This window comes from Anas platyrhynchos, chromosome 2 (genome assembly GCF_047663525.1).
Source record: "Anas platyrhynchos isolate ZD024472 breed Pekin duck chromosome 2, IASCAAS_PekinDuck_T2T, whole genome shotgun sequence".
Taxonomy (NCBI): domain Eukaryota; kingdom Metazoa; phylum Chordata; class Aves; order Anseriformes; family Anatidae; genus Anas; species Anas platyrhynchos.
The window spans coordinates 18,720,081-18,733,760 of record NC_092588.1 but is presented as its reverse complement, the minus strand read 5'-3'; the positions used below and the strand labels follow the sequence as shown (position 1 = coordinate 18,733,760).

Below are 13,680 nucleotides of genomic sequence, written 5' to 3'. Positions count from 1 at the left end.
TCTCTTCCAACTCAGGATATTCTGTGTTTTTGTGATCATCTTTGTGGCTCTGTGTTGAACTCTCTCCACTATGTCCATGTCTCTGCTGTAGTGAGAGACCCTTGGGAATTACATATATTTTACTACTACAAATCTTTACAGCAGTAGAGGTACACAACATGTAGCACTAGCTAGCCCACAGGTTATATTTATGGAAAGATTTTGCAAGATTCTTATCAGTTTCACAGCACACAAATTGCATTGAAGCAGTTAATAGTTTTCTGGTTTTGTTTGTTTGTTTTTAGAATAGTAATTATTGTAGAAAACATAAACCGAACACAGCGAACTTGCATAAGTATAGAAAACACCATAGGTAGCTGTTTAGGAAAAAAAAAAAAAAAAAAAAAAAAACTAAAAATGTGTTTGTAATTTTTCTCATTTTACTTTGCAACTTTCCAGTTGCAAGTATTTCCTAAAATGTATTTCCTCAAAAAAAAATTTGAAGGCCAACAGTGAAGTCCAGCAATATCTGAGACTGAATAAAAGAGTTACAATGAGCACTTATGTGGTTTTACTAGCTTAAAAAAGAAACCATGACCACTGTCACCTCAGCATCAGTGAAGTCATTGCAGTCCTGCAGACAGCACTGCTGCTGTGAGAAATACAGCTGGAACCCAAAATACAGAATCATCTAGGTTGGAGAGACCTCCAAAATCACCGAGTCCAACCTCTGACCTAACACTAACCAGTCCTCCACTAAACCATATCCCTAAGCTCTACATCTAAACATCTTTTAAAAGACCTCCAGGGATGGTGACTCAACCACATCCCTGGGCAGCCCATTCCAATGCCTAACAACCCTTTTGGCAAATAATTTTTTCCTAATATCCAACCTAATCTATAATACCTCCTCAGAAGCACCTTCAAATTAAAAGTACATTTAAATTACTAACTCCCATATTGCCATATCATTAATTTTTTCATACCGAAACACTGCTTCGCGTTTGCATAAAACAGGAATTTATTTAGTTACCACTGTCTTTGATGCATACATGTGTTAACCAAAATTTTTACACATGGACAGACTGACAATGAAAGCAATGCCTCTGGGATCTGGCATGTACCCACATACCAGCATGGCAGGCTTCCCCGCTCTGTACTATGCCAGGCATACATCCCAAGCATGCTCCACATGACCTGTCCATGTGCAGTCAGTACTTGTTGAACATCTTAAAACCACCAAAGGAGACAAGCATCTAGACCATGTACACTCAGATGGCCCAGGAGCCTATCTAACATCCACCATCAGCTGTTGCCCCAGGAGTAGATGACCAGAGCGCAGACACACAAACACCTTGCTACGAAAGGTTCCGTCCCTCCTCACGTCAACTTTCCTCACAAGTGGCAGTTCAGCAAAGTAGGGGAAACAAGACTGGCTGTTTTGGAGAAGTCAGAAGGCCAAATTTAGAGGTGAAACCACCTACTGAGAATGCTCCTGATGAAGGTATTAGAACACATAATTCCATGAGGCTAGATAAATAATCCAACACCCCATGAAACATTATTTGCTTTTACATCCCTTGCAAGAGCGAAGCATCTCAACACAGAGGCCATTTTAAAGTATTTTGCAATAACAGGCAATAACTTTAAACAAACTGAAACAAGAAGCTGCTGTCTCATGTTGTAAGCACAACCTAAGGCATCTTGGAGGCATTATAGTGCTCCTGCTGAGTTACAGTTACTTTTGCGGAGTCAAAACTGAGTCCATGCCCATCATGTTATTAGCATGCACTGTGTAAAGTGAGACATAGACCAGGTCTGAACTAGCTGTCATGAAAGGCCAAAGAACATTTCTGCTAGTGGGGGGAAATCCAGCCTAGATTCTGCTCTGGTGACTTCAATTCAGGGTTTCTTCCTTGGCTGTTGTCTAAGTAATGCCAACACTACACAGCCCCATCGTATCTGGGATCCTTAAATGCTACCTCATTATAGATAATGTGAAAGATGATTAAACCATGATTCCCATTCAAAAGAGTGTTAGCTACATGATTGCCAGTAGATTCAACAGGAAAGTCAGTAGGTTTATAATAAAAACATATCTATCAAAAATTTTGCAGCAATTGAAAAAAGAAATGTGCAAGTCGGTAATGCCTATCTTTGCTAAGCATAGTTGCTGTTTCAGTGGCTTCCAACCTGCCCAGCAAATTTCAGAACAGACATGCTGGCTGTTGTCAGCCCTGCTATACATGTGCAGATTAATCTGTGAATGCACAACAGCCATTTGTCTGATGTGGCTGTTTTGGGTTTTTTTTTTGGTATTTCAAAGGTGGCAGCCATACGGCTGAAGAGACCATGCATTAGTGCAGAGTATATATTTGTCTGTAACATATTTGAGCCAGCATTTCAACTCTGGAAAAAAAAAATAATATCTGGATCAGGAAGTTTATACTTTGCTGCACCACTGCAATTCTCTATCAGAAAAGCTGTTGTCCCTCTACAGTGTATATCTGTAGTTTTTCCCAGTATACACAGAGGCACAGGTATTACATTTTAAAAACCCCAGAGAGCAAAAATTATTATTTAAACACAGTAAAATTTTACTAGACTGACTTTTACAGCACTTTGAATCTATATTAACCATATATGATATTTGCTGGTGCCCTCTTCAAATAGTGTTCATATTAATAGTGTTTATTCTTAAATGTAATTACAGAATTGCATGCCTGTTCTAAATATTGGCTGTAATTAATCACACTTTATTATGGTCTGGTATGGTATTGTCTGGTACCTTACCAGACAAACACCATCCCGTAAAAACAAAATAACAACAAAAGGAGTGGATAGCTTAAATTCCATTCACTTATAAAAGGACAAAGTTTCTCAGATACATCAAGTATTTGGTTCTACTGAAATCAGTATTTCAAAAAGAAATACATAACCGCTTAATTAATGGATGCCATGCTTAATTACTGGATACCAAACTGCACGCTATCAAAAGATGTTTAACAAGCTTCTCCTGTTATAGTGAAGCAGAAATCATTAATATCTTTGTACTGTTCACCACATCTTGACAAATGGAATCTTAAAAACCTCCCTTTTCTTTGTGATTATGTAACCAGGGTACTTAAGATATCTTAAGAAAAATCACTTTTTTGCTCATACTACTATTTTATTCCTTTATTTACATTCTTTCACTCCTTACAATTTGTACACTCAAGTTTAAGAGGAAAGGCCCGGAAATTTAATCACCAATATCTTCCCCACGCTACCACCCAAAATGAAATTTGAAGTGACAACTCGTCATTTAAACAACAAGGAATTCCAACAAAATAAAGTAGCACAAAGCCACATAGATTCATGCTAGCATTGTCTTCAAGAGTATTTAAGTACTAACATAAGGATGATGTATACTTGTACATAAAATGCTGACGTCTGCTCCATGGACCACAGTTTGATGGATGAAGCTCAGAGGTGTGCATATGTTTGAAATCAAGGTGCTGAGATGGGGCAATCCAAAATTAAAGACATACAATTAAATTCCCAAAACCTTCTAGTTGCACAGGATGTCAGAAAATCTACAGTAAGTAGTATTGTGATTGTGATGACTCCATCACATGATGAGTTACAGTGGTTGCCTCCATCCCATGCTCAGGATATCAACCTTCATTTCAGCTATATACTTTTGACATACACGACATACAAACACCAATTTCTTGTAATTCCCCCTTTCCCATCTCCATGGAGAAACTATATTGGAAAGGTGGCATTCAATTCTCTCCATCAGACTCTCACTCTTGCCTCTCCTGTGTTTGACACCCAGATGCACCGTTATCTACCTATGGGGGAGCACACACAGGAGAGGCCACCACCCTGATCTGTTTCAATTTCACTTCTCCTCAGAGTTTTGGAGAAGTGTTAGTGAAAATGGACAGGATTGTTCACCTCATGGTAAACCATGCAACAGCTGAATCAGAGAAACATAGCTGCATCACTTTTTTCTCAATTCAGACCCAAAAGTTATCTTACTGCCCACAGATATATGAAGTTTAATAGGTAAAAAAATAAACCCTGGTCAAAAAATGGCCTTAATGCATGGAGCTACCTGGACAAAGCCATTGTGTAGACAGGAGCAGTAGCTGTACAACCCAAACTCCACATCTGTCTGATGGTGCTCAGAAGCAGGATCCACTTGACACTTCACTTAGTAAGGTGCATTGGTCAGAATCCAACTTTATTATGGCTGAATTCTCTTCACAACCCTTTTTCCACACACTACACCTACAATTCTTTGGGAAGAGATTTAACAGGCTTTAAACCCAATACCACTGCCCAGAAAGCAATAGATTCACTGCACATGCATAAAGCAACTTTGCAGCACCCAAATAATGCTTTCCAAAGCATTGCATCTGCTGAACAAACACTACACAGATAATGAGTATACACACCATGGCAGCACCTAATTTTGGTGTCTAAAGCAGCCTGTGATGAAAGGATCAAGCTGTTACACTTGTGCATTATCAATAGCCAACATATATGAAGTCATGCTTTTCACCAAGAAAAGGATTAGCAAATACTTGGAGTCTAGACAAATACCAGAAGGTTCTCCAACTGTGCCTGAACAAATCTTTGAGGTTAAAAGAGAGGGCATATGTGAGGAAAAAAGTTATTTAATTTAGTATTATATATCTAAAAATCAAACAGACAACTAATACAAAATAAATTCTTCAGGGACTGTATCTGTTAACTTTAAAAGAGCTGCACCAACATGTAATTTTAATAGCAAAGGTCAGAAGGTTGGATGTGGTGCATCTCCTCTCATTTGGTGTTGATTTCAGCTTCCCTTAGAGGCCAACAATACATATCTGAATTACACTTCAATTATAGATAGAGGCAAATGTTCATCTTATTTAAATTTTATTGAGTTAGGGGAATGCTTTATCTGATCAAAGGCAGACATCTACTATAGGGTGAACTAAATTGTACTAAAAGCTCCACAGGCCCCACTGACTAACACTCCATCCATTCTAAAAGAAAACGTAGACGTTTCTGTTGCAGATAATAATGTGTAGTCACCTGAATTCCACCCCCACAGTTTATAATCAAGGATGCATTTTTGGAAAGGGATGTTATGACTCAGCTACAAGTTTATGACTTTGATGTACAGTCCACTGGGAAAAATACGCAACCTGTGATGATCTGCAGGTTTGACTAGACATTGCCCTCTAATCTATGAAAACAAATCAACTTACATAGCTAAAGTTTTTTTTTTAGTAATGAAAAAAAAATACCTAGATGATCAGAAATGAAATGCAGACCTCCATGGGATAGTCAGACTTTTGGCAGAAGTAGGGAGAGAAAGAAAATGAAACAAAACAAAAAAGTTTAAAGAAAGACCATTCTCTTTCTTTATGCCTTCAGTTTTGATACTGATCACCTCTTCCACATTCTATCTTTTAAAAACATCATATTTTTTCAATAAAAGCAACTTATATAAAACAACACCGTGCTAGTTTACTTTATCATATTAATTACACAGCCCTGTATACTGTAGCAAATACATTTAAGTGTGAAACAACATTCTTATTTTTATGACCTTATCATCCCTAATTAGTAAGCACCCTCACTTTAGGTATTTGTCATGAATTTTGACATGCTCTAGCAACAGGTTTCAGTTAAGCCCTAGGAAGCATACTCCCCAAAATTGGAAGGCAAACAGTTAAACCAAAGCTGTCAAGCAGATAAATATGTCCTTCATCACACTGAAGAGCACTTTGAAAATCTTCCTACAGGTTTTAATACAAAATAATAAAAGCATAGACTTACTATGTCTGACCAGACACCCATCTAGCCCAGTATCCTCACTCCAAGTGACCTATAATGGAAGACAAATGGATGCATACAGGAAAGGAAAAGCATACATACATCAGTATTATGCTATGTGCTCCCCATTTTCAGCATTCATCATAACAAGCCTCAAAACACCTCAGGGTGTTAGATGCATGTGACCTGCTCCAACGCTATCCTGCCTGGTCTCCAGTTGTTGCTCCAGGACGTCAAGTACATCACCTGTCAAACTTTCCAGGCACAGAAGGGCATCTTAAATATCACAGACAGCACTAGAAGTCTACTTGAGGCAACTGAATCAAACATCTGAACTTAGATGTCCACTTTCAATCTAAATCCCACTCTTGGCATTTTGAGCATCCCTTCTGCAAATCTTCACAATCCACTTCAGCACTGTGCATCGTTACCTAGTTCGTTATTCCTTCATTCACACAGAAGTTCTGGCTTTTGCTGAAGTTCAAGAAGCTTCCTCAGACTTACCAGGCAAGAGAGCATACATAGCCAAAAATTTTACAGATTGACTTTTCAACAGTTTCAGTATTAGGATATTCTTACTCATGTAGTAGGATGAGTATATAAATAATGTTTCGTAACTAACTATCCTAAGTGGTAAGACTGAAGGATTGAAAAAGGGAAGCTACCTTCTACTGCTCACAGGTACCTGGGTAATCACTCCAGAAAGTGTTAACATGTCTTTTACAAATTGTTACGAGTATTTAATGTACAACCTGAGGAAAACATAGAGTTCAAAGTACAGCTTCCTAGTAGGATTTTAAGCCTTGATCTACAGACAAAAAATTCACTGTCCTCCAAATGTAACACATTTCAAGTTCAAAGAGAGGAGGTTAGATCAAATAAGATGTTTGGATACTATTAGACAATGAAAAAATATTCTTTATTGTATGATTTTTTGTTGTTTAAGGTAGTACATTGCTCTTTGGAGTCAGTAAAATTATTGTAAAAACAGATGTGGTATTTACCTTAATCAGCTATTTCCAGCACAGGTTTCTTTTTCCTAAGGATCAAATCCTCAGTTTTTCCCATGCAGCTGAGAAGGGCTCCAAGATTACCTGCTTCTCAGGCAAGCATATTAGGAAAGTTACAGCCCTTATATCTAAATAAGTTTTCCTCTAGTTGAAAATCCATGTAACAAATTAATTACCACTGCATGGTCAAGATATCCATCTTCCATTAAGGTGATACACATTTAATCCGCATAATTTTGATTCCAGCAACTACGTTCCTCCATATATGCATGTAATCCTATGAACACCCTACAAAGAGCTATATTGAGTCACTGACACTTGAGGAAGCTTCCCTTCCCAGGCTCTCCTATTTCTGCCTGTGGATATTTTGCCATCACAATTGTTACTTACCATTCACATATTGCCACAGATGTAGTCCCTTTCTTTATGTACATCCAGCACAGTGTGAGAACATCCAGAGGATGAGTATTTATGGCAACCTTTATCACACTCCTTAAGTACAAACTCTTATGAATTAATTAGAGAGAAAATTCCTACACTCACAGCTTTACTTATATCCAAGATCTGCAAGAAAATTCCAATATTGCCATATGAATGTGCCCTTCTTTGCTGTTCCAGCAGTGGTCTCATCAACTCCAGATAGTCTCTCTGTACTACAAAGTCTTCCTGTCAATGCAGACACTGCTACCGTGTTGACTTTCTTGTTAGAGAATTCTTTTAGCAACTAATTTTTGGTGGTTGTTTACAATGAAACCTATATTCTTTTCAGCTGATGCTTTTGCAGAAACCCATTGCTCCTCCTGGTAAACCAGGCTGACAGTCTTTATTTCTACATACCACCATTTGGATCTCAAGTTTAGGAAAGTTGTTCTCCTCAGTTCTCAAAGAGGAGGAGAATCATGCTTGGTCTCTCATGACTTAGTGAAGTGCTAAGACATGAAGTTGCTCATACTGATTCCTAAAGAGAAAGAGAAATCCAAAGAAAAGATTAATTTTTTTCATTGAAGTGAGCAAGTGAATAGGTATCTAAAAGAAGTGAGAAATCAAGTTATACAATTAAACAAGAAAAGGAAAGAAGGTGCTTTGATATTAAATAAACTAGCTGTGAAATTGGACTACTGACTTTTATGGTATAAAACCCTTAAGTATATTTTAAAATAGCTTCTGAAAGAAAGGCAAGCCACCATAATCACCTTCTTAGGATGGAGACTTCCAAAGGGAGAAGTTGCTAGAGTGATTTGAGGGAAGTACGGGCTCCGGTCTGAATGAACTAGGCAAAGCAGTGTTTTAAATGAGCTGCAAAAGTAACTAAGTCGAGCAGTGGAGCTAGCAGAATCTGTTGATTGTGAAGTATTTAAAGAGTAACTTTTAAGATTGTGGCATTGACTAACAAAGCAAAAGTCAATGCCAGGTAGGATCCACATTCTAAGCACAGATATTTTTTTGTTCCCCTTCTACTGCATTGTTGCATGCCTTGGTTTGAGAAAGAGTTGAAAGCAGAAGGGGATACAGAGGTCTGGAAATGTCCACTCAGATTTACTAAATTCTTGTTTACTAGAGTATTCCACACACACACCAACACAGGCATATATATATACTTAAAGTTTATGGTATGCAATTTAACTGCTTTTCAGAAAAGAAAAAAGTCAGCTACACGTGATATTTGCCGTGATTCCAGACTGAATGCAATCGATTTCTACCGCACAGGAGACTCAATCTATGCCAAAAATTTTATTTCATTAAGAAAATGATATTATGGAGCATCTGAGATCATGTAACAGACAAAACAGAATGCCAGAGAAATTTTAACTGCCAGTACCCCACAGTGAATGCCTGATTATTTGCAGATGGGATATGGAAAAATTGTGAAATTATTGGAATTTTGAGTCCTGTATGAAAGCATTACTTCAGACTGCATGTGTCATGGCAAATGTCTATTACAGTTTTGAATACATTCTTAGATTTTGCTTTCAGTACTTAAAACTGGCTGTGCTTACTTCTTTAGGCTTATTAACTGGAAAAGACTGCATTCTTCAAAGCACGAACCAAAACCCTAAGGTGACAGCACAAAACAGTGCCAGTAAGTCAACTGTCAATACCGATGTTATTTATCCAATAACTAAACTAAAACCTAATTTAAATCAATCTCCTTTGGAAAAGCCAGTTGTTCAACAAGCACAACAATTGGTCTAAGATCAATCAGCGAACATGAGATCAATTAAAACCAGCTTAAGTTTTTGCAGGAGGACAATTCACACAACTCAAGTTAGATGTCTATTCATTTCAGTACTCCCACAATGCAATCCTTAAGCTCTGTTGTAAAGCAGAAATACCACTATCACCCTCCGCTGTCTAGCCAGCACTCTAAGTAGTTCCACATTTAATTAAAGACACAGTATCCCCTTTGTTAGCACAGATAGCCTGGTCACTTTAAAGGACTGCTATCGTTTTAGCCACACACACAAAAATTAAATTCTGGAAACCATCTGTTGAAAACCCATCAAAACCAAATTGCTTTGCAATTGCATTTGTACCCACTCTGAGGCTTACACATGCATGAAAGTGCAAACTATTTTCCTTTTGCAAGTTTTGTACTGGCTTAACATTGAAGATGTCAGCTCCCTCCCCTTCCAAGGAAGGCTTTAGCACAATTTGGTGAGAAATCCCAGTTTCTTGGCAGTGGAGCCACCTGATTTCCAGTTAACTTTAGAAACAGGGGGGGAGACACGGCCCAGAAAAGCACAGGAAAAGGGGCAACAGAATAATTCGGATATGCAAATGATAAAAAACATTTTACACCGAAGGTCAATCACCGCCAACCCCCCCCCCCAAAAAAAAAAAAAAAAAAAAAAAAAAGGAATCAAACGGGAGCCCCCGATAGCCCTGACAGCTAGGGCAGAGCTGCAGTAACCTTTTTGTCCACATGGGTGCTGTACTGGCACATCTCACCGCTCCGCCCGCTCAACTCCGGCAAGCCCGGCTCCAGCATCTCGCCCGAGCCGCCCGGACCCGCACCCTGGGGCTCAGGATCCCTCCCGGGGCTCCCCCTCAGCCCAAGCCCCCTGCGCGACCACGACTCCCCCTTAAGCCCTGCGCCCCGCGGGGTTCCCTCAGGTTGCGCGGAGAGGGACCGGGGGGCGTCCTGAACGGTGTCCGCGGAGCACACCGGGGACACTGCAGCCCCCTGGGGAGACCCCCGACGGCTTCTCGGGGTCGCTTCTCGGGGTGAGGGCTAACTGCCCCCCCGGGACGAACATCTAGCCCGACGGCGTTGGCAGCGGCGGTCCCCGTCGGGGCTCAGAGTCCCCAACACGGTGTGTCCCCCCCCAATTTCACCGCCCCCCGGGGGCCGGGCTCACCTGCCCGGGGTGCCTCCGGCGGGAGCCCCCGCTCACCTCTCTTGCTGCGTCTCCAGCGGCTGGCTTGGCAGTGGCCGTAATCCATGCAGTTGAGGATGAGCAGGGCAAAGGAGAAGAGGCGAAACTGCATCCTGGGCCGCTGGGCTGGGCAGCCTCCCTCCCTCCCTTCCTCTGGCGGCGAGGGGCGGCGGGGGCCGGTGCGGGGCTGCGGGCGGCCGGGGAGGGGGCGCCGGAGCTCGGCGGCTGCCGCAGGGCCCGGCGGGGGCTCACTCGCCTCTCACCCCCCTTCCCGCACGCTGCGACCTCCCGGCGGCTTCCAGCATCGCCCCTGCGCTGCGGGGAGAGAGCGGGGAAAAGCTGGGCTCGGGGCTTCCCTCGTCCTCCCCCTCCTCTGTTTCTCCCCGTGGGTGAAAAAATAAAAAATAATAACAAATAGCAAATAAAAAGCCAAGTCCCGGCGGGAGCGGAGTCCCAGAGAGCCCCCCAACTTTTTCTTTTTTTTTTTCCCCCTCGCTCCCTCCCGGCTCCCCGGTGCGCCCCGGGGCCGGGCTGTCAGGCGAGGCAAGGCGCTATTTATCCCGGCGCGGGGGCGCACCCCGCCCACACTCGCCCAGGTCTCGGGCACGGCGGGGCGAAGCCGCCTCCCCTATCCCCTATCCCCTATCCCCTATTCCCCTGCCTTCCCCCGGCGGCCCCGCCGCCAGCTCGCCCCGTCGGAGCCCCGACGGGGCGACAGCTCCGGGCCACATGCAAGCTCTGTGTCCCCCCTCCAAAATAAATAAAATAAAATAAAACATTAATAAAAAAAGACTACAACACAAAACACCCCACCTTCCTCTCTTTATCCTCTCCTCTCGGCGGCAAACCGGGCCGCCGGTGCGCGTCCCCCCCCCGGCCGCCCCTTTTATGCCGGGGGGCGGCCGCGGCGGCGCGGGCAGCGGGGCCGTGCGGGCTCGGCGGGGATGCGCGGGACGTAGGTGGTGCTGTGCTCCCAGCCATGCCGCCCCGCCGCCCCGCCGCCCGGCCCTAGCGCCGCCCGGCGCCGCGCCCCCGCCCTCCGCAGCCCCGGGGGCCCCCAGCGCCCGCCCAGCCCTGCCCGAGCCCCCCCCCGCGGGCTGCTCCCGGCCCCGCCGCTCGCTCCCGCTCCCCGCAACGCCGCCCTGTCCTCGCCCTGAGCTGTTTCGGGAAACCTCGTCCCGCTCGCTTCTCTCCCTCTTTTTTCCTTTTCTCCCACCCCTTTTCTCCTTCCCGCAGTGTGTGGTAATTAAATCTGTTTCCTTCTTTCATCCCTGGTTTTAAGACCTCGAGCCGTTTATTTTCCCCTCTTTTTTTTCTTTCCTGCCAGGTTCCTACAATCTCGCAACCTCCCAAGCCTCTTCGTTGAAACACCACTTTCATTATCCCGGGAAAATCGCTCATGAAGTCCTGAAGTATAAGTTTTGTGAGCGATTTCTAGCGGTTTCTAGCCATATCTCTATTTGGCAAAGCACTCTGTTTCCCTGGTAAGCGGGGACCCAACAGTACAGACAAGCGAGGATGAAGCGAGGAAGCACCCAGGAGGTTCTGGATGCATTTAGCTCGGATCCATGAGGGTCTGTTAACTCCTCATAGCATCAGCTAAACTGACCCCACATCTGGGACACGTTGATTTCTCTGCTTCCCCACAGCACCACGGGTACCGGCAGACCGTGGGCTTCTCAGCTGTAGAGCTGGACCTGTTGGGGTTGACCCACGAACCCCACGGGACATGGGGTGACAGGGAGCAGGTGCATGAAGTGGGGAGGCAGCGAGGGCCTGGCACAGCCAGCACCAAGCCAGCTCCTGCACACCCTGGGCTGGCTCTCTGCTGGGGGTCTCTTTTCCCCTCCACCCGACACTTCTGGTTCTGGGAACGCGGTGCTGAAATCCCTGAGCTGCCTCGGGACACAGCCAGCCAGGGGCTCACAAAAGCAGATGTACTCTTTCCAGAGCAGCAGCGCAACTGCATTCACATGGCACTGTGCCTGAGCTAATAAATCCCGTTAGACCCACGCTGGCTTTTCAGCTGTGGTCTGGACAACCTGACCACAGAGAGATGACGTTTGGCTGTATGGTGTTTGCCATACTGTCCTGAGACTGCATTTAGCAGCGTAATATTCCTCTAACACAGAGAAGCATCGGTGCTCAGTTGGCAGCAGAAGAGTGAGTTAGAAAGAGGCTGAATAACTTGCCTGAAACCCAAAGGCAGGTGTGTGGCAGAGTCAAAACTTGATCCTGGGCTTCCCAAGTTCTTGGGCAGTGCTGTAAGCCCCGGGCTGCCCTGCTTTACACCTACCTGGAGCACAGGAGCAGCGCTGTACTCATGCAACTGCTAGCATGAAATATGAAGACTTCTAAAAATTACATCAAAGTACAGAATAATAGCTTCTGATGATAAATTTGTATTTATGATAACTGTTGTTGAGAGGTTTCAGTGAATGAGGTCCCACTCCGCACCCACACAGGGCACCTCATGCCCGTCAGTGCTGTTACAACCTAAGCACGGCAGGGATGGGACCTTTCTGCTAATTAACACAAACCTCAGAACTGGGTCAGTCAAGGTCACGTTCTGGCTCAGTGGCAGTGGTCTCCAAGTGGACTTGGAGTGGATGCTGAGGGAAACAGTGCAAAAAATAAAGCTTGTATACATGTGGTTTGTGGTCTTTGTTTTCTCCAGCCTACTTACACAGTGAAGCTTTCCAACGGGTATATATATACACGCACATACATACATATACAACTTGTTGCAACAGAGGCCATAATTTATTTTAGTGGAGGATATTTACTGGCAACCAGAGTTCTTCAGGATGTGTAGTCCACATACCCAGTCTAGCTTCATGTGACGTATTTTATGCCACAGGCTGAGACAGACTTTTTGCACTAACAGTATCCTTAGGGCGTGTTGTTAGCACTTTGTGATGCAGAAATAGATCATGTAGCACCACCCCACAGATCCTTCTGAGCTGCAATGCAAGGGTGAGGTATGCCAGACAGCAAGAGGGGGACGGAAATCAAACAGAGGCACTAATTACACCTCAGAGAGACCTCCAGGAACTGATCTCCAAACAGCTCCATACCTGGATATGTCAGAAATACATGAATGTATAAATGGGCTTTCAGATAGGTTCCCTGCTGACAGTAAAGACTGAGGTCTCTCCAAGTGTAGTACAGGCTTTCAGAGGAAGCAGGTCTCAGCCATCTCCCCAGTTCCTGAGGTAGAACAGTCTGTCACCCTTCTCTAGCCTGGCCTTTGGAGGTCTCCCAGACCTGGAGAAGAAAGACCTCTGAGCAAAGTATCTCCAGATGAAGTACCTTCAAGCCTAGGAGTGCCTCAACACTCAGTTTTTCCTGCATGCAGTAACCCAGATGGGAGCCAGCTCTGTGGAGGAAGTCTGAAATCAGTGGTTCAGGAGCTGGTGGGGCTTTCAACACCAACATCTTGAGCCAGGCAAGTTAGAGAACCCCCAGAAACCCTTGTAAAATCTGGCAGCACT

General features: G+C 44.0%; 1 protein-coding gene across 7 annotated transcripts in view; it reads right to left on the bottom strand.

Moving 5' to 3' along the window:
- The window catches only part of RSPO2 (R-spondin 2), a 115,295-nt gene extending 104,097 nt beyond the window's left edge, over positions 1-11,198 (bottom strand). For 2 of the 7 annotated variants that reach the window (XM_027452603.3, XM_072034381.1), the window contains exons 1-2: positions 11,000-11,198; positions 10,169-10,501 (exon numbers count right to left, since the gene is read on the bottom strand). In XM_027452603.3, coding sequence (XP_027308404.1) covers positions 10,169-10,298 — 130 coding nt within the window. In that variant the 5' untranslated portion in view covers positions 10,299-10,501; positions 11,000-11,198. Of the gene's footprint in view, positions 1-10,168; positions 10,505-10,999 lie in introns of those variants that run through there. The other 5 variants (XM_027452602.3, XM_038175297.2, XM_027452600.3 and 2 more) reach the window with 4 other exon arrangements.
- Positions 11,199-13,680: the final 2,482 nt, after the last annotated feature.